Here is a 25,386-nt window from a genome sequence, read left to right as displayed (position 1 = left end):
GCTAGATCCTTTTTACCGTCAATTCCTTCTCAGAGATCCATTGAATTTTCCTTTCATTCAACCGGGATTTCTTCCCCTTTTTATCAAATATATCAATGTTTCATAAATTTTTTATATAATGAACATTCAAATCATATTCACATCAATAACATACATTTCAAGTATTTAAGAATATAATTAAAGTTACACGAACTTACCTTGATACTTGTTCCTGTACAAAAATCTACTAATCCTGAACTTTTTCCTTTCCTCGATCTAGCTTCGTATTTGAATCTTCTGGATTTGGTGCAAAAATTATGGAATACCAGCTTAGATAACCCTCCTATGGCATTTTTAGCTGCTGGAATTAAAGAGAAATGAAGAGAAATCTAGATATTTCCTATTTAGTCCTAGTTTAATTTAGTTAATTTTGCAATATTCCAATTTTGCCCTTAATTTATCAATTTTCCTGCTGATTTCATGCCCTTGTCGTCCAGCCCAAATAAATTTTGGGTCTAATTGCCTTTTAAATCCTCTCTCGTTAGACACTTAAGCTATTTAATCATCCCATCCACTTTTACACCTTTTACAATTTAGTCCTTTTTATTTAATTAAATATCCAAACATTAAAATTTCCTAATGAAATTTTAATACCACATTACTAACATTTCATAAATATTTATAAAATTATTTTCGACTCGATTTTAAGAGATAGAGGTCCCGATACCTTATTTTACCCAATTTCTTCAATAATTTCTTTTTCTAACTAACCAATAAATCGGTAAAATTTTTCTATCAATATTTTCATACGATTTTCCTATCATATCAATTTTTATGCAAAAATATTGAAATAAATTTCTCTTTAAATCAAATTTGTAGTTACGAAACCACTATTTCGATAACCTTGAATTTAGGCCATTACATATTTCACTTCGTGCTGCAACAAGGAGGAGAACTACACCGATGAGTCATTGGTTGGGTGAGGCGAATGGACTGGTTTTCCAAAACTTGGATAAGAAAAGTAGGGATAATTGGCATAATGGTAGGGATGATAGGGATATGCGGTGGATTTGGAGAGATTATGTCCCAACCCAAACTATATCCCATTAGGGCATAGAATTGAAGTGTTAAATCAGGAACCTGTTAATCAATAGAACATGGGTTGTGGGGTCGATAGTAGGGCCTCGAATGTGCCTGAGCCTATGGATTTGATATTGGAAGGGGAGAATGATCTTCTTCACACAATGGATGGTAAGAAACAACAGCGTTTGGTGGGGGACTCGTCAAGATTATTAAAACAGGATGTTGGAAAAGATCCAAGTGAGAGATCGGCTAACTTTGCTTTGCAGAGCAGTCAAGAGCAATGAAAATTCTAAGTTGGAACATCCGTGGATTCTGGAAGCCAAAGATCGTTAATCGCCTCAGTAACAAACTGAGGGTTATTTCTCCTCAAATTTTGTTTCTTATGAAAACAAAGTTTAGTATGAAACAGATGGAAGTTTTACGAAAGAAATGTGGTTTCAGGAACAAAATTGATGTAAGGGCTATAGGATCCAAATGAGGCTTATCTTTGGGATAGAAGGGTAATTCTCTGGTCACTTTAAAGAGTTTTTCCCAGTAGCACATTGATGTTAATATTCAAGATGACGACAATAGATATATATGGAAGTTAACAAGATTTTACGAAAATCTTGAGGAACAGTAAAGAAGATTGTCATGGAATCTTCTTAAGCAGTTGGGTCAAGATCATTCGATCCCCTAGTTGGTTGTAAGGGAATTTAATGAGATCATATTTTCATTTGAAAAGAAAGGTGGGCGCATTTGGTCGAAAAAACAAATGATTGAGTTTCGTTTGACACTAGAAGATTGTGAGTTAAGTGACTTGGGCTTCATTGGTAGATGGTATATATAGGAAAGAGGGATGTTGTCTTCAAATAATATAAGGGAGAGACTTGATCGGAGTGGGCGACTTTAGACTGGTGGAGTCTTTTCTCATCTTATTCGATTAAGCATTTGAGTTATACCAACTCAAATCATTACCCGATACTAATGGATACAATAGGAAGAGCTCAGAAAGAATTGAGGAGAGAGAATCATAAATTTTGTTTTGATGCCAGTTGGTGCTTAGAAAAATCGTATGAAGAGGAAATTAGGTATGGATGGGCATTTTATTTTGAAAAGATCTCGGTGAAGTTAGAAAAGTTGGGTGGACAACTATAGAGATGGAGTCGTCATATCAAAATGGAAAGAGTAGCGAGTCGAAGGAAACTGGAGAAAAGACAATTGAAACTTTATGATCTCGATCTAGAATATGATGTGTTGGCAGAAATCATTGGCATTCACTTGGGTATTAACATTGAAGTGAACAAAAAGGAATTGTTTTAGGAGCAACTTGCCCGTGTTAACTGGTTGAAGAATGGCGATCGTAACACCAAATTTTTTCACAAAGTTGCGGTAGGGCGACAACATAGAAATAGAATTCATAGGTTAGAGAATGAGGCTGGTAGTTGGGTCACCAATGGTGATGATATGTTGTAAATTGCCTTGGAGCATTTTAGGAAGTTATTCACTGCAACTGAGATAAATGATGATGAGAGAATCTTGGGACTTGTTCAACAGAGGATTATAGCGAGCATGAATAAAGAATTACTAAAGTATTTCACTAAGGAGGACATATAGATTGCAGTCAAGTCGATGTCTCCTCTTAAAGCCCTGAGGATTGATGAGTTCCCAGCGTTGTTTTACTAAAGGTATTGGCACATTGTTGGCTCTCATATTTCTCAATATTGCTTATTGATTTTAAGATAAGAGATTGAAATGAGTGAACTTAATAAAACCTGTATAGTCTTGATACTGAAAGTTGATAAGCCATCAAATATGACACAATTTAAACCCATAAGTTTATGCAATGTTATTTATAAAATTATTGCAAAAGTTTTAGTTGGGCACATGAGTGGAATTCTAGATTGTTGTATTGATGAGGCCTAATGGGCGTTTATACCAGGCAGACAGATTTCAGACAATGTGTTAATTGCCCATGAGGTTTTACATTCATTGAAGATGAAGAAAATGGGCTCTAAAAGAAGCTTTGCACTTAAACTCGATATGAGTAAAGTGTATGATGGGGTGGAGTGGGACTTCCGAGCTAGTATGATGGTTAAATTGGGATTTCATGCTAATTGGGTAACACTAATTATGATGATTGTTTGCTTAGTATCTTATACAGTGGGTGTTAACGAAGATCCCAATAAGCTATTTTGGCCATCGAGAGAGTTGAGGCAAGGGGATCCGTTGAGCCTGTACCCCTTCTTAATTTGTGCTGAAGGTTTCTCAACATTATTGAATGAGGCAAGGGGATCCACTTGCAGTTAAAACTACACTTTTAAATTTTTTTATAAAATTGTTTGTTTTCTGCTCATGCGCATACGCGATCAACCATTCATAACCCTATTAACACGACTCTGAATTGGACAGATACATAGATCATCCATCCAACACACCAAACTAGCAAAAAGTTGCTTCATTAGATAAACCGAAGAAAAGGGTAAATTGACAAATAAATTGCATATTGGCGCACATAATGCATACTGACAGACAAAGTGCTACTAGCGCACAGAGCACATCCTGGCGCATAATCCTATACACAATCAAATCCTATGGTATGCCAACTATATCTGACTCAGCTTGACTAGTTAATAGGGTACTAATGTTCAATAGTATTATACAACATGATACATATACCAATTCACATTCATATGCATATCGATAAGTTAATTTCATCATCAAACATATATATTTCATATTTTATAACATACCTAATTTCAATTCTCATTTCACATATCACAATTCAAGTATCTCATGTCATTTTTCATTTTAGTCCTCTAATGTGATAATTTATATCACAACCAATTAAAACCATTCACAACCTCCTCATGTACTTAACATGTATTCATCTAATTAACACATTTAATCAAGAAATCAATCTATTATGAATCATAAAAGTACAAACTGAGATTTCGTGCATCACTTGTCCACGATTTTTGCTTTTCCTTTCCCTTTCGATGGTTCAGTGTTGTTGTTAACTAAAAATGATCACAAAACATATCATATTATCAATTTCCAGCCAAATCAAAATCAAATATCAAATTTCACCTATTTTGCAAATTATTCAATTAGTCCTTAAAATTGAGACAAACATAACTTTCGATTTAAGGCTTTGGATTAAAATCCGATTTCACCAAAACTCTTTGGGGACTCTCGATTTGCTATTCCTACCAACATTTCACAATAGTTTTGCATGTAACTCGACTTGGTCCCTAATGTACGAAACCAACAATTAAACTTTACAAATTAGTCCTTTTCATAAACTAAACTTAATTTCTAACAATTTCACACCAATTTCATCTAATTCTCAACAATGGCAACTTTAAAAAACTTTAACAGTTTTACAAATTGATACATGAGCTAACTAAATCAAACTTTCATAGTTCAATGTCTATAGAAATAAAAGAAAAATGACTAGGGACTTACTTAAAATTAAGGGTCAAATATGAAACAAGATAAAGAAAATAGTAGAGTTACCATTATTTTTTTTTTGGGTAGGTAAGTAAAGGTCGTTGAGACATTTAAAGAATTTTTACCAATATTTTGTTGGTAGATGAGACATTAATGTCTCAATAAATATTTTATATAATTTAAAATAAATATTATAAAGGTTTATCTATACTTATTTATTGGATTTCAACTCAGTTAGAAAATTATTAAAATATTCTTCTATACGCAAAGTTATATTATTATAAGAGTATTTTTATCTTTATTCATTTTTATATAAAAAATTAATAAAAATTCAATCATGATCCAATGAATTTTAAATATTTAACTTCATCATTTAAACCAAGGGAATATTTGATACACGGATAGTTTTTAGACTGCACATTCTATAAGTAATGTCAAAGCGTTGACAAGTGCCTTATATAAAATATTAAAAAAATAAATATTTTTTAAAAAAAGACACGTGTTAAAATTTTAAGTCTATTTGTGGAATAAAAAAATACGCTGTAGTATACCACATACTCATCCTTAAATAAAAACCTCAATTATTTTTTAAAATTATTTTTTATAAATATATTTGGCTAAATTGATCATATATGTCAAAAATAAAAGTTTATTGTCTAAATAGGCAGATTGTTTTTGAAAAATTAGGAAAATAGGTCTTTTTATAAGAGAAAGTAGGAAAGCACGTCCAATTGGGTACACTTTTCCTGCCAACTAGGTACGAAAGCGCGCTCAGCTGGATGTATTTTCTCTTTAAGTTGTATTTTTTGACTTTGTTAAAATAATTAAATTGTTTGGTCAAATGGTTAAATGTCATTGGTTTTATCCTCAAGTTTTAGGTTCAATTCTTCTTCCACTCACATTTATATTTTTTATTTCATTTTGTTTTAAGCTTTTTATATTTTTAATTAATGTTTTTAACATATCAGTTCAAATGGTTAAATAATAATAATTTTAGCACATTTGTAATTTTTATTTCATGTTGTTTCAAGTTTTTTATTTTTAATTAATAATTATATTATTTTTGAAAAATATATTTTAATTCATCTTTTTAATTAACAACTCTTTTATTCACAAAATCAAATAATTATTAAAAATGTGATTATTTTTAGTAAATATCATTTTTATATTTGTAATATTTATTTTTCAATCCATATTATGAGTGTAGTAAATTTTAGCATTATATATTTTTGTATGTGTATTTAAGATATTTCACATATAAAAATATTTGAAATATCATAACCACAATTTAGATGAAAAAACAATGGCATTTGAAATATTTTACACGTAAAAATAATAATTATATTTGAAATAATTATTTCATTTTATAATATTAGAAATCACCATACGCATAATTTATGTGAAGAAAATAAATATTTTACATATAAATATTATATATAAAGAAAAATATATAAAAAAATTAGTTGATGTTTATATTATACATAAAGGAGTTATTAATTTCAAATATTTTTAACATAATGATATATGTAAAATATATATTACTATATAATTACATATTTATTATTTGATTTTATCAATAAAAGAATTATTAATTAAAAAGATGAGTTAAAAATAAAAAAATTGAAAAAAAATATTATTAATTAAAAAAAAAGATTCAAAACAACACAAAATAAAAATTACAAATGTGTTTTGAAAAAGAGAATTAAACCTGAGTCTTAAGGATAAAATCATTATTATTTAACCATTTAATCAAATGAACTAATATATTAAAAACATTAATTAAAAATATAAAAAGTTTAAAGAAAATGAAATAAAAATTATAAATATGAGTGGAATCGAACCTGAGGCTTACAAAAAAAAATACTAACATTTAACCATATGACTAAACAAACTAATTAAATTATAAAAAAATAAAAAAATATAACTTAAAAGTGAAACAGCTTACTTTTTTAAAATTTCAGAAAATCAATCTATTTAGCCAATAAAATTTTATTTTTGATATATATAACTAATTTAACCGTATTTTTCATACAATATACCGATCCGCTTGTATCTAGAGCGTAATACCCAAACCTGGAGTAAGTTAAATTTGAGCACAAGTAAGACCAATTTTCATAATGAAGGCTGCAGTTTGATTCCCATCCTCTTGAATCCAAGCCCTAAAACATCTTTTTAGTGGTCAATTATGTTTAGTTCTTTCCTCACAAATATTTACTATAGAAAATTATTTTTTCATTTTTATTAACAATGATGAATTTCTCGATCACTTAATTAAATGATGAAGTAAATAATTAACATATCATACATTATGATTAAATTAGATAATGTAATTTTAGGACAAATAATTTATTTCTTACTTTGTTCTTTTTTTTCGTTCTCCCCTGCTATGTTTGAAAATAAACCATAAACTTATATTTTTTTTTTGGAGTAGATTACACTGATTAAACTATTAATAAGTTTATGTTTTTGTTATTTAATTTAAAAAAAATTACAAAATAGTATTAGACTATTCGAAAGTTTTGATTTAAGTCATTAAACTATTCAGATGTTTTTATTTAAGTCACTAGGTTGTTAAAGTTTTTTTCTCATTAATTTAGTTAGCAAGCTCTAAGTAATAATTTGATAATTGGTATGGTAGAGTAATACTCATTGATTAGTAAAATATACATTAGATCCAAGTTAATCTGACAGTCAATGTCGAAAATCGAAGAAGCAACCGATTTAGATTTTGGTTCACAAATTCGTAATGTTTAAAGTTGTTTCACGAAAAAATAATTTGTAGAAGAGAAAGGAAATAAAACTTTCAATTGGTGCAGATGATACATACAAAAAAGACTATATATTGGTACTTTTAACAATTTAATAATTTAAATGGAAATTTTTAAATAATTAAATAATTATTTTATATATTTAAAAAAAAAACTGAATGATCCAAATATAATCTTACTCGAGTAATTTATTTATTTTTTACTTTTTTTTTTTTTAGGTTTTGGTGTTGGTTTCTTCTTTTCGGGGATAAAGGTGAAGCCTTCAGTTCCATTTAAAATTGTAACTCAGAAACCCAGAAATATCTATTCAGAATTCATTGAAAACTAAAATCAGATACTAACCAAAATTATATAAAATATCGTGAGGTTAAAAGGGAAGTATGACTATTCGTTTTCGTGTCTTATCTACATACGACACCCTTTTTCAATTTTGGTCCAATTGTCATCTAACCCCTTTTACTCATATATTTTTAATTTAATTTTTTTACTTTAAATCTCACAAGTTCATTTCCATCCCTCTTTTGATTTAATAATTAAAACTGAATTGAAATAACTATCAGAAGACTTCCACAAAATTGAATTACATAGCATTTGTAAAATATAAGAATTAATCACATGAAAAATATTACACATGCAATAAGTTAAAATAAAGAAATAAAAATATTAAATCTAGAATTATAATATTGAATATAGGGTTACAACGTCCTATTTCAAATAAAGAAGAGTATAAGTTGATATATATCTTGCTTATATGATTTTCATGCAGTTTTTTTTAACTGTGACAAGTACAATATAATAATAAATATATGTTGAAGTAATTATAAATATTAAATTATTATAAATAGATTGTCCGAGTAATCATTAAATAGAATCAAACTATTATCGCATAAATGGATTTAGAACTAATACAATCTAGATTAAGTGTGCGTTTGGATGGACAATGCGATGTGGTACGTTTAGCTTACTTTTTGTCTCGCGCTACAGTATCTAATAAGCACTACCCATCCAAACTCACCCTAAAACCAACAATTTGAGATTAAGAGCATGTTTAGTAGTGCTTAAAAAAAGCATTTCTGATTCTAAAAGTACTTTTGAATGAAATAAACAAACTGTTTTTTATTTTTCAAAAGCACTTTCGAAAAACACTTATGAGGAGGAGAAACTAAAATTTTTATCTTTTTCTCTCCCAAAAACACTTTTGGTGCTTAATTACTTTTTTATCCCTCTAATAATGTTTTTTAAAATACTAATTACAAATATTTAATGTTTATATTTAAATATTCAAAATATAGTTTATATATTCTAATTAAATTTTATAAATAATTAATATTTATTGCTTAAAAAATTTAAATTTTATATTTTATATATTAAAATATTAACAATAAGATATAATAATTTTTTTATATTCTTACTAAAATATAATTATATTAATTAATTTAAATATTATTTAAATATATATTTATTACTTAATAATATGTCTAAAATGAATATTTTATTTTTTAGAAGTACTTTTTAATAATAATGCTAAAGACTCAAATTTTAAACTAAACTTTTTAAAAGTACTTTTCAAAAATATTTTTCCACAATACTTCTCAAAAGCATTGTTAAACTAGCCCTAATTGAATTAAGATCCAAGTTAGCATTACTTCTAAAAAGCACTGTGTTCTTTGGAAATAAAATTATTATTAAATAATATACTTTTGAGCTTTTCAAAAATGTTTTTGAAAAAAAAAATGTTACAAAAACACTTTTTTAACCAAAAGTAGAAGCAAAAAGAATTTAACTTGAATCAAAAGTAGAAGTAATGCTAAATTAAATTCGCAGATCTAATAAGATATGATAAGATTGAGAGATGTTCACATATAATTGTATACTGCAAATCTTGAATCAATTTTTAAAAATTAATCATGCGAGTAATTTTTTTTATTTATTTTAGAAATGTCATATAATATAATTTAATATAATATTTCTTATGATTTTATTATTTCAAAATTAGTTATTAAATCATATAAACCATGAAAATTCTAATACAACCAAACCAGTTATATTCTTTCCGTTTTCATCTGTCAAAGGTTTGGCTTCTCTCCTTCAAGTCCCAGCAAATACAATCCCCACGCCTCTTTGTTTTCTGATTCTTTTTCTTTTATTTTTCTGGGTTACTTATTAAATCAAATCAAATTCTTGTTGTTGGTAGTTTTTGAAAGATTTAGATTGTATTTCGTTGGGTTTTAAATCTGGTATTTTGCTATATTATCTGTTGCCGTTTCTGTATCTTTGGCTTCCGTTTTTATAGAGAAATTGTTCTCGATTTTGGCAGCTGTAGAATACTGTGGGAATTGAAGCATAATTTGTATCAATTTATTTGGCCAGTTATCACATTTTTTCAGAGAATAAAATGGAAGAGAAGTATGAAACTCTGAAGATTCAGCAAGAATCGCCAAATTCTGGAGTTTTTAACCTAATCATAAACCGCCCATCTGTCAGTAATGCACTTGGACTCAATTTCTTTAGTGAATTCCCCAAAGTTCTTAATGCGCTCGACCAAAACCCTACCGTCGCTGTCATCGTTCTATCCGGGTCCGGCAACCACTTCTGCGGAGGTATCGACCTTAAAAGCCTCGCAGCTATGGCCGATGATAACTCGGGAGATCAAGGCCGCACCAGCGAACGGTTACGGAGAAAAATCAAGTTCCTGCAAGATGCGATCACCGCCATGGAGCGGTGCCGGAAGCCTGTAATCGCGGCGATACACGGCGCGTGTCTTGGCTTGGGGATCAATATCGTGACTGCCTGTGACATAAGGTATTGTACTAAGGATGCAATTTTTTCTGTCAAGGAAGTGGATTTGGCTATTACCGCCGATCTCGGTACGCTCCAGAGACTACCCGGGATAGTAGGGTTTGGGAAGGCCATGGAGTTGTCGTTGACGGGAAGGAGGTTCTCGGGTGATGAGGCCAAGGAATTGGGCCTGGTTTCTCGGGTTTTCGGTTCGAGGGAGGAACTGAAAGAAGGCGTTCGCACCATTGCAGAGGGTAAGTTGGTGGTTGGTTTCCTCATTTAATTTCAATACTTTTGCAGACATAAATGATGAAAAGGAGTTGTTTGGATGGCAGGAATCGGAGGGAAGCCGCCGCTAGCGGTGGTGGGAACAAAAGCGGTGTTGATACGAAGCAGGGATGTGAATGTGGAACAAGGGTTGGATTATGTTGCAACTTGGAACTCTTCCATGCTTTTGTCAGAAGATCTGACAGAGGCAAGCTCTGCTCAAAAACAAAAAAGGAAACCTACTTTTGCTAAGCTTTAAATTTGATGTTTTTCTTTTATTTGAAATTTGGTATGTTTAATAGGAATGGGTAGCTGGTTAGAATCAAGCCAACTTCAAGTTTATGTAGTAATTATGGTTAATTCGATGTGATATGGGTCCACTTTTCTAATTTAATCTGTCTTTGTTACTAAAAAAAATTTCAGTGATTAAAGAAAAATAATAAAACATGAATTTAAATAGCCGTTGTGTTTAGTTACTAAAAAAAGTGATGGCAGTGATATTAAATACTATAATAATATTATAGTTTGAGATAAAAAAATAAACTAAACGTATTTTAGTGCACTCAATCACCTATATAAATCCATCCTTAGACTCCCCTAAGGATGACAATGTCACTTAACATCTTTAAATTGATGAATTCTAATTTTCTATAAATGTCTTTCAAATTTTGCAATTGGTAATATATGGATAAACAGATCTACTAAATTATCACTAGCCATTTTGTTGAACTTTTATCTCACATTTATTTTAAAGATGATGAGTAAAAATTAATTTTGGTGAAAATATGATTCGTTATATTTCCTTTGATGTATATCCTACTAATTGAGCTATACAAGTTTGTATTATTTTTATATAAAATAGTTAGTACCTTACATAGCTTTATGATATGTTGGGTCATTAGTCTTAACCAAACACTTCAAACTAGCCTCATGTAGTGCAAATAGTTTTGCATGATTTGAGGAAGCAACCACTAATGTTTGTTGTTGAACACCGTTGTATTTTTGTACATTCATATGTAAATATATAGGCTTAAGGATGCAAAAAGCTCTCAATTTTTTTTTAAAAAAAAAACAATTAAGCCTATGTTTTTTTTTTGCACTCATTTAAGTAATTGAACTTTCAAAATGCATCAAAAAGGCCCTCAAACCTTTTCAAAAAAGCAATTAAGCCCTTTTTTTTGTACTCAATTAAATACTTGAATTTTTAAAATGCATAAAAAAGACACTCAAATTTTTTTCAAAAAAAGCAATTAAGCCCGTGCTTTTATTAAAAATTATTAAAATATATAAAAACTTAAAATCAATAAAAGATATAAATATTATTAAATTTTAATTAAAATATTATTAAAAATTAAAAAATTGTAAAATTAAAAAATTAAAAAATTGTAAAATTTTATAAAAATCATAAAAAATTATAAAATATATAGAAATTTTTAAAAAAATTATAAAATTTTATAAAGTCATAAGAAAATTATACAAAATGTAAAGATATATAAATTTCTTAAATTTTTTTATAAAAATTAAGTACCAAAAGAAGAATTTTATAATTTTTCTATGACTTTTTTTAAAATTTTATTTTATTTTGTCATTTTCCGCCACACTAATTTTTTTTACGATTTTTATAAAAAAATATAATTTTTAATTTTTTTCTTTTTATTAAAATTTAATAATTTTTCTAAAATTTATTATTTTTATAATTTTTTCTAATTTTAATAAGAGCAGGGCTTAATTACTTTTTTTAAAAAATTTGAGGGTCTTTTTGATGTATTTTGAAAGTTTAAGTATCCAATTGAGTAAAAAAAATAGGGGCTTAATTGCTTTTTTTGAAGAAGTTTGAGGGCATTTTTTATGCATTTTGAAAGTTCATGTGCTCAATTGAGTACAAAAAAAAGAGAGGAGGAACTTAAATTTTTTTTTTAATTTGAGGGGCTTTTTACATTCATAAGCCAAATATATATAATTTTTAAGATAATCTTTTATGCGGATCTGATAAGAACCTAGCTCAAAATAGCCAACTAATTGAGACCAAAAATCATTTGAGGAAAATATCCCCATTATAATCGTCCTCTTGATATATTTAAACATATAATTAATTTTATAATATCTATTTATTGGAAAATAGTTAAATCTTGCTAATAAATTTACAACAAATATTATATTAAGATGTCTATTTAATATCCCTGTAGTGGTGAATCTAGGGGTTGGCAGGGCCCGACCCCCATTAAAATAAAAAATTTTCAAAATTTTAAATTTATAATGGTAAAATTACACTTTGATCTACTCGAAAATGATAAAATTTTGATTTAATCATTTAAAAATTATAAAGGTATAGGATATTAAAATAATAAAATTATATTTTTATTATCATAAAAATATACAATTTAATTTCAACCCTTCTCAAATTTTTATAGCTTCCCCAGCCCTTATGGCATTAAGATATAGTACATTAGTGCCCTTGTAAGAATATTTAAGTCCAACAATCTTACAACCATTAGAGTGGCTTAGCCTCGCTTCTTTTACCAAAAAAAAAAAAATTTATAAATCTTAAAAATGATAAGTAATTAAAATCTATATTTCATAAATTCATAGAAGTACATTGTAATTAAAATGCTAACAAATATGTTGATAAATATGTCTTTCAACTACCTTTAAATCAAATAATTATGACTAAATTTTCAAATATTAAATTGAAGTAATGCTTTTATGTGTTCAGTAATTCAGTTATCTATTATTATTTTCAATTCAAATTTTTATTATGTATAAATCTACTATATATTAAAAAATTAAGAATTTTATCAAAAATTTCAAAATTAAAGAAATAAATCTGTGCAATGTAAATTTTTGTTTATTTTTAATTTGATGAATTCATATTACACATTTTTTTATTATCGTGTTTTTTATTCTCTTAATTATATTATCTTAATTAATACATATAATCAACATGTATATCACATGAGAAAAAAAAACTAGTTAAAAATATATATTAAAATTTAAAATATACCAATCAATTTCATTTGAAATTTCAAAATTATTTTTATACTTATGTGAAAAATAATAATATCATATTTAAAAAAATTATATCTAAATAACGAATGAATATTAATTATTTTAAAATTACTTATATTAAAATTTTATACTACAATATCAAATTTGATACTAAAATAAATCTTACTGAAATGAGTATAATTATTTTTTAGAAAAGTTAGCCTAAAAAATAAATTTTAAATTTTTAGATTTGATACTATATATTTTTTAAATTACTTATTATATAACTAAATTTAATTATTAAAAAAATCATTAACCAAAATGAAAATTTATTAAAATTTAGCATTGATTATTAATGAATGGTGCTTAAAATGAAAACTTACAAAAGTCGGGTGACTAACTTAGGAGTTTACCCAGAAATCGGTAAGAGGCAGTGCAGCTTCACATGGCAACGCCGAGTAAAAAAGCCCCAGCCCCGCTTTCCGATCATTACTCAAAGAAAAAAGAAGGCTCAATTCACACTCACACGAGCCCCAATTGATTAGCATCACCGTTTACGACACCTACCGGGATAGAATGCAAAACACTGTCGCCAAGGTTGCCGTGGTGGGAAGCGGAAGTAGCCATACTTACTATCTACTATAACATCCCACTTTCTCTTTCTCCATCCACTAATAAACAAAAATTAGAACCCCACTCCTCTGATCTTTTTTTAATTTATTATTATCATTATTTTGTTAACTTTAAAAACTTGAAATTCACAGTTTCAGGGTCTGTTTGTGCCGCTACTTTGGCAAGGAATGGAATTTCAGTGATCCTTTTTGACTCTGCCAGGGGTCCTGGGGGCCGCATGTCTCAAAGAAGGTTCCTTTTTTGTTTCTCTCCATCTATTTTTTTAATTAAAAATTCATTTTCTTTGACGAATTTTGGCTACCCTTTTTTATATTCTAGTATTTGCTGGTGTTTTGGGAAGCAGAAATAAAATTTTAAAGTGCATAGTTTAATGAATTATTGTTGTTTTTGGTAATATGTAACTTTGGGAATTTAGAGAGATAAGTGAAGATGGGAGAGAGCTGTTATTCGATCATGGTGCTCCTTATTTCACAGTGACAAATCCCGATGTGTTGAGTGTTGTTACTGAGTGGGAATCAAGAGGCCTTGTTGCTGAATGGAAATCGAATTTTGGGTCTTTTGATTGTTTCACCAACAAATTTGTCAACACTGAACACCAGGTTCTTGTAACTATTATTATACTATTTGTTCTTCACTTCTTTTGCTCCACCTAATGGTACTATTATTTGTTTATTTGCATGGTTTTATCTTAACTATATCTTAACTTGCTTATGAGGAGAGGGAAAGATGTTTTTGAATTGCTTATGTGCTTGAATTGATGCTTTTTTGTTGATTTCTTAGAAGCTTGGAACTTCTCTTCCTTTTTTTTTTTTAAAAAAAAAGTTAATAGGATACTGTTAAACGTTAATGATCCTTGCTATAGCTGCTTCGTAAGTGCTTGCTTGCTATATTGTTCTTTTTTATGTTCATGCACTCTTCAGCTTGATTCACTTGTAGGGGTTCTTTCATTTAACCCTTCATCAGCTGGCTGTTTATGATTGTAGGGGTTCTCTTTTTTATGTTGCATAGTTGGTCAACATCCAGCTCTAGTATTGATTCTGATGTTTATATTTTATATATATATATTCTCACAGATGCCCATTTTTTAGACAAATAAAAACTGGTGATATGTAATAAACTCTACTGTTTGGTATTATTGCTTTAGTTCTCTGTTTGATACACTGGAATTTCCTCTCTTTGCGGAAGTAAGGAAAAGGAGGGGGAACTATTCCATTCTGTCTTGTGGACTTTGGCATATATGTCTATAATTTCATGCCAAATAATAATTGTTTGAAAGGAAAAAAAAAAAAGTAAAATTATTTTTGTAAGCCTTGTTTGCAATCAGCATAGTTCATTAACATTAATTTCAATAGCTTGAAAAACTAAATTTGTGAGTCTTATTACATCTGTCATGTTCATCCTTAAATGGAAATGGTAAACACCATTAAGCTTTCTTCTCAAATAATTTTTTCCTGAACTAATTCCCTTTTAGGAAAGAGAAAGCAAGAAGTATGTTGGTGTGCCTGGAATGAATTCCATTTGCAAAGCGTTGTGCCACGAGCCTGGTGTGTAGCAAGATGACTGCTTTGTTTTTCAACTACTTATTGAGGTTGGACTTACACCTAAACTTCCATGCTTCCACTTTATCTGTTCTTCAGGAGTAGACAGTAAGTTTAATATGGGCATCGGGAAGTTTGAATGGTTAGAACACGAGAATCTATGGTCATTGATAGGTTTGGACGGACAGCATCTTGGACATTTTAAGGGAGTGGTGGCATCAGACAAAAACATTGCTTCACCAAGGTTTACAGCGATAACAGGACAACCGCCCCCTCTTGGTATGAAAGTTTATGTTTAGGTTTTAGTAACCCATTGTTGCAAATCCAGCTGTGCATGTTATTTAATCCTTTATGGTCCATGTACCATGTGTAATATTTTATGCAACCATGACTAGATATTATCACGAAGGTAATACAAGAACTCAGCAATAACTGTGGTTATCACAAAAGTCAACTCTACCTAGCTGGAGGTAAAAGAATATTTAAGCATAATCTTTGGAGGTAATTCAGGGTGAAATGATTGCATCTATTGGACAGGGAAGTTTTCTCCTTCACATTAAGTAGCTTCCAAAATTTTATTTAATTGTACTCCCAACAAAACATTATATATATATTATGAGATTAAACAAATATATAGTTTGGGAATCTTTCTGTTTTTATATTTATTTATCATTTTAAAGGTAAAAGAGACACAAAGAAGAATGGAATATGCTATTGACAAGTTATTATCCTCACCTTCGTCTGCTGTGTTCCATACAGATTTGAGTTTGGCTCCGGAGTTAGTGAAACTGCACGATATTCCCATTGATCCTTGTTTTGCTCTAATGCTAGGATTCAATGAACCTTTGTCTTTGGTGAGATATTGGCCAACTGGAAGAAAAGAGATTTTATTCTGCAAAACTAACCAATATGGTCTTTGACATGTAGTTTTTGTTTGACAATTCAGGTACCTGCAAATGGGTTGTCGTTCACCAATTCTAAGGTTTTAAGCCGGGCACACTGTGAAAGCAGCAAGCCAGGGCGCTCTTCCACAAGGCACGGTTTTTATATATTGCATAATGACCCCATTTCTGGGCCAAGCAATTGAAGTTTGTATTATTAATGTTAGTTTTCGGCACATTCTTACGTGGCTTGTTTCTGGAATGCACAGTGAACGATGGGTATTGCATTCAACAACGGAGTATGCCAAGGATGTGATTGCTCAATCAGGCCTTGAGAAACCTTCGAAAGAAACGTTGTCGAAAGTGGGGAATGAGATGCTTCAAGAGTTCCTCGGCACAGGTCTCACTATTCCGCAGCCATTTTTCATGAAAGCTCATAGATGGTAAGGCGTAAAATCAACACAAAAAGCAAGCACTTTGTTCTCATTGCATAGGTATTGAAAAATTGGCATATTTTACAGGGGAAGTGCCTTCCCAGCAACAAGCATAGCCAAGGAAGAGAAATGTGTCTGGAGTGAGAAGAAGAAACTGGCAATCTGTGGGGATTTCTGTTTGAGTCCAAATGTTGAAGGTGCAATTCTCAGTGGCTTGGCTGCTGCTTCTAAGCTTAAAGGCTTAATCGGCACCCTATAATATAACCTTTGATTTGCTTTCCCTTGATGTTGGCTGCATGACATGTTTGAACATGATGTAGGAAGAGCAAGATTTTAATATTACCAGCAAGGGCGTTGGGATTTATTCCAAGGGTTTCACCATTTTGTTAATTTACTTACTTTCAATGCATATTATTTTCATTCATCTCATCAACCCTGAAATACGATCTCTTCAATGAACCCATTATTTTAATGATGTCAAAACACTTGTTTACCCTTTATTAAACATATGATCATCAATATTTATTTACATTCACATATTAGCTTACAATTTATTAAAGCTCTATATGTTTATTTAGGTTAGTTTAATAAAAGTTGAATATTTTATTGGTTTTTGTACTTTGATAAAATGATTTAATTTTTGTACTTAACAAATTAAAAATTAGTTTTTCTGTATTGATTAGTTTTTTTAATTTAATCATTTTTCATCAAAATTTGTAAATTATTATAAAAAATACCAACAGAAGCAAGGGGCAGCCTCCTTAATTAAATGATGCAATTGCACTTTGATTTTTGAGAATTAGTGGTTCAAACGAAAAAATTGCAATTTTGCTCCTCCAAAAAAGTTAATTATTTAACTCAAATTATTTTAGAGCAATTGTTGGAGCTAGAGGGGGCCTTACCTTTCCCTTGAAGGTTTGAAATTTTTTATGGGTAAATTATATTAATAGTTACTTAATTTTGATATAATTGATAAAATAATTATTCTGATTTCAATTCGGTCATTCAACTTTTAAAAAATATCAAATGAATTTTCCGTACTATTTTTTATTACAGACATGACGGAAATTTAACTTGTCATAACTGGCCATGTTGGCATCTAGCTGTTGTTTAAATGACTAGTTGGGTAGTAGAAGAAGGAGAAGAGAAAAAAATATACAATCTAAATAATGTTTTTTATCCATGTTTTTCTTCCTTTCTTGTTTCAGAAACTGGAAAAATATGGTAATTATAATTGCTACAAAAAATGGTCCAGCTCCAACAATTGTTGGGGAAAATCCTTGCTGTCCGCCATTTTTGGTTTCTCTCATAGCTTCGTTCCTTGCTCTATCATTGATTCGAGAAACCCATAAAACCACGACAAAACGCTTGGTGGTTTTAAATTGAATGGCCTGAGCATAGAAAATGTCAGAAAGGTCGAGTTCTCCCATTAATCCCACAAATTCCTCTAATCGATCCTTAATTTCAAGCCCAAGCTTTGCTTATTCTCCGTTCAGCGAACCACCCCATAGCATGCTGATTGTAACGCTCAGCGTTGTTAAGAATATTTGCTAGTTGAGGTTAATGGGTGCCTCGGTTTTCCTATGGTTTTTCTTCACCATTTGTCGGATCTTTCATCGGCGAAATTCGTAGTAGGCATTGAGGCCTTTGTCGCTCATGATTTCAAGCACGACGAGCTTACGTAGCTTGTGCAATTTTGGGCCGTTGGATCTCCACACAATGTCAAGTTCGCCGAAGGCTTCGTTTATGGCCGCCACCGGAATGTTGCGGTTGGCGAAGATAGTGTTGAGGTATTTGAGGATTTGTTTGGCAATTGATGGTGAGCGTATGATGATGTAAACTTTTCTTCCCAGCTGAAGCTTGATGATGGGGCTTGACGGCGATGGCTTGGTCTTGATGACGAGTTGTGGGGGAAGCGAGATTGTTGGGATGGAGAACAAGAAGCATAAACATTTTAGGCTATTTATGCAAAAATAAAAATATTGGGCCGTTTATTAAAAAAAATGGGAAAGGAATGACGAATAAAATATTCACTCAACTTTGCCTCGTCCAATGTAACAAGTTAACTGGCCACGTCAACTGTCTTGTTAAGCCTGTGATGGAAAATATTAATGGGTGATTAATTTATCTCTTTTTTTATAACATTAGTGACTAATTGTTATTTTTTAAAAATTGAGTAACTGAATTGAAATTAGAGTAATTGTTCTGTGAGTTGTATCAAACTTGAGTGATTGTTAGTGTAATTTTTTATTTTTTTTTTTATTATGCGTGTGAAATTTTTAAAAATTCTTGTTAATCCTCTAAAATAATTAAATCACATAACTAATTAAATCACATAACAAATTTAAAATTTTTAATAATAATATGTGATGTGGTTATTATTCACCTTAATTTTTTAACTATGAGATGAGAGTTTAAAAATTGGAAATGAAACATATTTCATAATTAATCGTTTATATCATAGAAAAAATATTGATAGTTAGAGTACAGTAAATATAACAAAATAATTTTTTGAAAATTTTAAATAAATATTTAAAAGCTGTATAACACAATCGACCACCGTAAAGTTTGCCCCAGAATCTTTTAATTTAATTTTGAAGTCACAAGAGTTTGTTTGTTGTATGTTAACAACAAATGAATTATAATTTTAAAGTTAATAAAGTAAAAAAAAAAGGTTTAAGATATAAATACAAGGATTTCATTAAATAAAGTGATTGGCAGCATCTTTTGACAAGCAAGAAGATTTCCCTTTTTCCCCTCAATCATGAAAATACATTGAAAATGGGATAAGAAAGCATAATCATAATTTGTAAGTGTAAACTTCCCGACATAACAAGAACTAAAAACCAATAGATGAAACATCATGTCACCAAAAACAAAACCAACCCTAAACATTTCCCATAATCACATTCAAAAAGACACACACCCAAACAAGCAAAAGGTCAAAAATTTATAATAAACAATTTTGGAGCCCACCCAAACCCCCTAAAAGCTTCAACTTTTTACTCCCTATATATTACATTTCCCCCCTTTCCCCCTTCTTCACTCTTTTTTAACAGGTTCTTATCACCCTCCAAACTCTAACAAAGCCTAACCAAAACCAAGCCCAAAAACAGAGCTAATACCCCTCCCTCCATTTGAGATCTAAACCCCAGCGGTGAATTTAATGTAAATTTTCCTTTTTCAACTGGGTTTTTTTATTATTTTTTATTTTTTGGTTTGATGGCTTCAGCTTGTGTTAACAACATGGGTATCTCGCCGGAAAGTTTCCAACCATATGGTTGGCTGAGTCGTAGGATGTCGTTGAGCCGAGAAAAGGAGCTACCTAAGTCGGTTCCGACAGATCCTGTTGAACCAGAGCTCCAAGAGACACCACCGGCTGGTGACTTTGAGTTCAGGCTTCAAGATCCAGTCACTAATATGCTTCCAGCTGATGAGCTTTTCTCTAATGGTAAGCTCCTGCCTTTACATTTCTCATCACTTAAACAACAACATCATCCTTCGTCTGAGATCAAGTCGCCGGAAACTTCCAAGCCTCGCCGTGGAATGGACATGGATCCTTACTTGTTTTCTCCCAGAGCTCCAAGGTGTTCCAGCAGGTGGAGGGAACTTCTGGGTCTTAAAAAATTGTCCCAAAACACTAACCAGCCCCATAAACCAGAGCCACAATGCTCCAAATCTCTCAAACATTTCCTCCATAGAAGCTCAAAGTCTTCATCTTCATTAAACCTTCCACTGTTAAAAGACTCAGACAGCGAGTCCTTTTCCATATCTTCATCAAGGTTATCCCTTTCTTCTTCAACATCAAGCCACGAACATGAACACGAACACGAAGATCTCCCAAGGCTGTCCCTTGATTCCGATAAGCCCAGCCCCAACCCTTTCGCTCCTTCCAGACCCAGGATGAGGATGGTTAAACCGAGAGGGAGTGAAACTACCGGTGGGGATCGAACAGGACGGAGGAGGAGCCGGAGGGATGCAACGACAAGCCGGGGAGTATCAGTAGATAGTCCAAGAATGAACTCGTCAGGGAAAATAGTGTTTCAAAGCCTGGAGAGAAGTTCAAGCAGTCCAAGTAGTTTCAATGGTGGTCCCAGGTTTAAACAAAGAGGGATGGAAAGGTCATATTCAGCTAACGTAAGGATCACACCAGTACTTAACGTCCCCGTGTGTTCATTACGAGGATCTTCAAAATCAGGCTACGTTTTTGGATTCGGAAACTTGTTCTCATCTTCCCCACAAAAGACTGCAAATGGAGCAAACAACAACAGCAAAGCGCGTCAATGTAATAACAGCGGCATCAGAAACAAAACGTAGCCTTTTTTTTTTTTGAGATTTTAATTTAATCCCACATTTTGTTTTTTGTAACTTAGACGTAAATAGTACCCATTTTTCTTTCATACGCATGGATTTTGGATTTGATGATCCGAAAGATATGGAATCTCTGTTTTTCCCTGTTGATGAGTTTTGAGACTGTGACTACACACTCACTCTGGCTATGGGCAATGAGTTTTGGACTTCACGCGCTGGATTTGAAATCGTGATTTCATTTTCCAGTCTTTGGTGATACTCATGTTACACCTCTTATCTAATATATGATCTAATTTGTCTCTTAGTGACTATCTGTCTCTTCAATATTTAAATATACATATATTTGAGCTTTGTTGTTTAGTGTGGAGCTTGGGAAATGATGCCAGCTTTCCTACTCATTTTTTAACTTCTTTATATTCTTTTCGCCAAAATACATCCATTCCTTTTTATTTTTATATAAATTATTAGGTCCTTAAAATTATTTTTATAAGACATCGCTAAAATATCATGAATATGTGAATTAAAATTTAAATTATTTAAAATTATTTAATTTTTTTTACTGTTACTGTATTTTGATTTAACCAATTGTTAAAGACTTTAGGTTAAATTGATTTATGTGATATTTGTAAAATTAAAAAAGACGTGCTTATAAATTTGCATGGAAGCCATATAAATATTTCTTTGAAACAACAGTAAATAATTTTTCTATAAATATTAAATAATGTACTTCAGTACACTTAAACTTACGACCTTCTACACTAACAATAATATTTATTTCAATCGAATTAAGACTCAATCGTTTAACTTCTAACTTAAAAATTAAAGAAGGGTCATATATAATTTTAAGTATCCTATCAAAAAATATATACAAAAACATTCAAATCTGCTTTAAAATTATTAACTCAATAATAAATCTTTGAATAAAAAAAATCTGATTTTTTTTTCCTATTCCTATTTCTATTTCATCACATTCTTCATTGATTAGTACAATCTATTTTCTTTTCAAAATTTGGGGGCACATATGCGACCTGCTTGCCCTAAATTGTGAAATGTTAGGGTGGCAAATGGACCACATGGGGTATCAACATTTAGCTAAGAGGAACCAAACATGTGGGATATCTTCAACTAATACTTCAATTATTCAGATGCTAACTCTGTTTCCATCTTAATGTCATATTATTACTTGTTCCATTGGTCCCACTTGGTTTTTTTGGCCTTTTCCTTCCTTAGTTTATCCAAATAAAGAATAACCCACTTTTTAACACCCACCTTCCAATTCATATTATGCTATGAGTTGAAGATGGAATTTTGTGATGAAAATTATATTAAAAATTGAAGTATTTTGTTTTCTTTATTAAAAAAATAAATATAACAGTTTTTTTAAATGTTTGATTATATAGTAAATTAATTGTTCTATTAAAGTTTTTATTTATTTCTATTGTTAAAAACTGATTCATGTATGTCGGCATGATATATATGTGGCAAGTTCTGTGTAAATTTTTGGAGATTTTATTAGTCATGCCACATTTTAATGGTAGAAATTGATGAAAATTTCAACTAAAATATCTAGTTTTCTCTTTGGTTTAGTGTATAATTAAACAAAATACAATCTTACTTATAATACAAGACCTCAATAATACTTTTATCAATTTTGTGACAATATTCCATAAAAATTAAATATTATGTAATAATAAGGGTAAATATAAACAACAAATTTTGGGGTTTTCCAAATTGGTAACCATCAAACTTTGAGCTGTTTAAAAATTATGAAGACCTTTTTCCCTTACTGTTTCTCCAAATTTTTTCTCCCTACACTGAACACAAGAAAAAGAAATAAATATGTAAAATAGTGAATAAATCTCTTTCGTGAGGTATTTCTAAGGGTCAATTTCTTTATGAAGTCCTTGTACTTTGAGCTTTTGATGGTTTTAGACACTCTATTATAATTTGATCAATTTTATTTCTGTACTTTTTTTATATATTTGTTACGAGTCCAAAGGTCAAATTTTTTCATTAATTCTATTAAGTAATTTGTCATATCTTATTTTTTTAATAATTGAAGGTAGAGGTTAGGATTGCAATTAGAGGTGTGCATGGGTCGGGCTACCCGGCCCGGCCTGAAGGTCCGCCCAAAAAATGGAAGGGTTCAGGTAAAAATATAGGCTCGAAATATAGATTTGGACAAAAAAAGAGACCCGTTTTAAGTAGAACTTTTTTGGCCCGGGCCTGGCTCGGCCCCAATTATATACTAAATATATATATTTATTTATTTTTAATCATATTTACATTTTATTTTTAATTTTAATATAATCACTTTTTATTATATTTTTAATTTGTGTATTGTTTTAATAATTGTTTTAATATAATTTTTTATTTGTTTCTTATTTTAATATTTATTTTAAATGTATTTGATGTTTTATTATATTTTAAAATTTTTTATTTAATGAAATAAGTTAAAAAAATTTAATATGTGCCGAGCCGAGCCGGGTTTTGACAAATTTTTAGGCCCATATTTCGAGTTAGCCCGGGCCTAGAAAATGAGCCTAAATTTTTATACGGGCCCAGTCTGAACCCGACCCGACCCGGCCCATACACACCTCTAGGATTGTTTAATATTGAATCCAAGTATTTCGTTTATATATCTTATTTTTAAAACATGTGATGAGATAACATTTTCGTACACTTACACAAATATTTTGCACCTCTAAAAAAATTTAAGTAAAAAAAATTTAAGTAGACATTTTCGTTTATATATATCACATCACTGCATGTTTTACAAAAATAAAGCTGTAAAACACGCCAAATTATTTGACGAAATTCAAAAAATGTTTTCAAATTGTAAATACACATTTAAAAAAACACTATAATAAAATGGTTAAATCCGGAAAAGAATACATAATACAAAAAAGTCTATAAAATTATACCTATTTATAAGCAATGAATAATGATATTTAGTCTATTGAGTCTTAACTCGATTGAGATAAATATTATTGTCAATGTAAAATGATGTAAATTTAAGTATGTTAAAAAGTATTATCCCTCTATTCTTACTTTAGAGAGGTGTTATGAATAATTCTAAATATTAAATATAGATATAATGGAGATCTTATAATATTCAAATAATATCAACGATGATGTTTAGTTTGACCGAGGTCAACCTGCTTGTCTCTTGGAACCAAGTGCAAGACCAGCTCTGCTTGTCTGTCCCATTAGAGATCTATTTAACTCACCTCTCACCACCTCATTGTCTTTTCCTCTTCCTCACTAATCGCAATTCCCGCCTTTTTCTTTTCCCACCTTCATTTATTCATTCTTTATTATTAGTTTTAAGGTTTAACTAATGGAGTTTTAAAGAAAGAAAAAACCAACTTATACGCAACAGATTTGTTACTGATGCATGATTCTCGACACAGTTTAATTACAGCATTTTAATTTTATTTATTTAGTTTTTAAATAAATTGAGTCTTTTTTCAAATAAAAATTTCGTTCAAGTGAAGGAAAAGTATTACAAACGATCAAATGTTTAGATAATTAAATTTTTTTAAAGTTGAAATTAAATTATAAATTTTTAATAAGTTAAAATATAATTTTATTTACTAATTTATAGCTTCTTCATTTTTTAAAGAATTATTCTTTTTTCATTTTTTAAGAATCAAAATGTAATTTTATCTATACTAAAGGAATTAAATTATTAATTTTTTTTATTTTGAGGCTACCAGCGTCCTTAAATTAAAATTAAGTAAATAATTTTCTTTTTGTAATTTTTATTATTCATTTTACGATTCATATTCGGAGTTTATGACTGCTCCTTCTAATAATGTTGACTCTAAAATTTGAATCAACGCATCCCTTTGAACATGCGATATGTCTTACCATTATAAAAAAATAATTATAATTAAACTATTTAAATGTTAGTGCTGTATATAAATATCGTAAATATTTTAAAATAAATAATTATAAAAACGATTTAATTTTAATAATCTATTTAAATATATTCATTAACAATTTATTTAAAAATTTTGATGTTAATATTCAAAAATCATTTTCAATTTTCATATAAATATTTTTTTTCCTGAGCCATTCTTTTTCTACTCCTTTTTTGCTGTAGCGAATTTCATCATGTTCATCCTATTTTTTAGAATCCACTGTTATTTCCAATTTTCGACGCAACCATTGGCTGCCGCTGTTGAACCCATCCTCTAGATGTAATCTTTCATTTTTTTTAGTTCATTTGAAATCCTTTAATCAAGCATTTGAGAGTCCCTCAATGAATAATCCCACGACAAAGAATACGTAA

General features: G+C 29.9%; 3 protein-coding genes across 8 annotated transcripts; all 3 read left to right on the top strand.

The window, feature by feature from the left end:
- Positions 1 to 9,122: 9,122 nt before the first annotated feature.
- On the top strand, positions 9,123 to 10,701 carry LOC107912942 (delta(3,5)-Delta(2,4)-dienoyl-CoA isomerase, peroxisomal). 3 transcript variants are annotated; one of them, XM_016841337.2, is made up of 3 exons: positions 9,207 to 9,334; positions 9,580 to 10,294; positions 10,376 to 10,701. In XM_016841337.2, exons 2-3 carry the CDS (start codon positions 9,658 to 9,660, stop codon positions 10,564 to 10,566), a joined length of 828 nt encoding a protein of 275 aa, XP_016696826.2. In that variant the 5' UTR covers positions 9,207 to 9,334; positions 9,580 to 9,657; the 3' UTR covers positions 10,567 to 10,701. The 3 variants fall into 3 exon arrangements, with proteins under 3 accessions (XP_040941325.1, XP_016696826.2, XP_040941326.1); XM_041085392.1 differs by lacking the exon at positions 9,207 to 9,334 and adding an exon at positions 9,341 to 9,499; XM_041085391.1 differs by having other exon boundaries at positions 9,123 to 10,294.
- Positions 10,702 to 13,695: 2,994 nt separating this feature from the next.
- On the top strand, positions 13,696 to 17,313 carry LOC107912941 (renalase). 4 transcript variants are annotated; one of them, XM_016841335.2, is made up of 10 exons: positions 13,696 to 13,911; positions 14,057 to 14,156; positions 14,341 to 14,524; positions 15,397 to 15,469; positions 15,563 to 15,742; positions 15,859 to 15,933; positions 16,223 to 16,317; positions 16,410 to 16,498; positions 16,614 to 16,787; positions 16,866 to 17,313. In XM_016841335.2, the coding sequence occupies exons 1-10, from the start codon at positions 13,869 to 13,871 to the stop codon at positions 17,035 to 17,037; spliced, it is 1,185 nt and encodes a 394-aa protein (XP_016696824.2). In that variant the 5' UTR covers positions 13,696 to 13,868; the 3' UTR covers positions 17,038 to 17,313. The 4 variants fall into 4 exon arrangements, with proteins under 4 accessions (XP_016696824.2, XP_040941323.1, XP_016696825.2 ...); XM_041085389.1 differs by having other exon boundaries at positions 16,859 to 17,313; XM_041085390.1 differs by having other exon boundaries at positions 13,775 to 13,898.
- A 2,288-nt stretch (positions 17,314 to 19,601) lies between these two features.
- Positions 19,602 to 21,393, top strand: LOC107912940 (uncharacterized). The gene has a single exon (XM_016841333.2). It carries the CDS (start codon positions 20,001 to 20,003, stop codon positions 21,093 to 21,095), a length of 1,095 nt encoding a protein of 364 aa, XP_016696822.1. The 5' UTR covers positions 19,602 to 20,000; the 3' UTR covers positions 21,096 to 21,393.
- Positions 21,394 to 25,386: the final 3,993 nt, after the last annotated feature.

The sequence above is a fragment of the Gossypium hirsutum genome, chromosome A13 (genome assembly GCF_007990345.1).
Source record: "Gossypium hirsutum isolate 1008001.06 chromosome A13, Gossypium_hirsutum_v2.1, whole genome shotgun sequence".
In the NCBI taxonomy this organism is placed as follows: domain Eukaryota; kingdom Viridiplantae; phylum Streptophyta; class Magnoliopsida; order Malvales; family Malvaceae; genus Gossypium; species Gossypium hirsutum.
The sequence above is the reverse complement of the archived record's forward strand: the minus strand, read 5'-3'. Positions and strand labels throughout refer to the sequence as shown.

Bases quoted from the DNA above. Each gene is read 5' to 3' on its own strand.
- LOC107912942 (XM_041085391.1), top strand. From the start codon at position 9,658: ATGGAAGAGAAGTATGAAACTCTGAAGATTCAGCAAGAATCGCCAAAT. The intron at 10,295-10,375 runs GTAAGTTGGTGG...TTTGGATGGCAG, and splicing joins CGTTCGCACCATTGCAGAGG to GAATCGGAGGGAAGCCGCCG.
- LOC107912941 (XM_016841335.2), top strand. From the start codon at position 13,869: ATGCAAAACACTGTCGCCAAGGTTGCCGTGGTGGGAAGCGGAA. The intron at 13,912-14,056 runs GTAGCCATACTT...TGAAATTCACAG, and splicing joins TGCCGTGGTGGGAAGCGGAA to TTTCAGGGTCTGTTTGTGCC. The intron at 14,525-15,396 runs GTTCTTGTAACT...ATTCCCTTTTAG, and splicing joins TTGTCAACACTGAACACCAG to GAAAGAGAAAGCAAGAAGTA.
- LOC107912940 (XM_016841333.2), top strand. From the start codon at position 20,001: ATGGCTTCAGCTTGTGTTAACAACATGGGTATCTCGCCGGAAAGTTTC.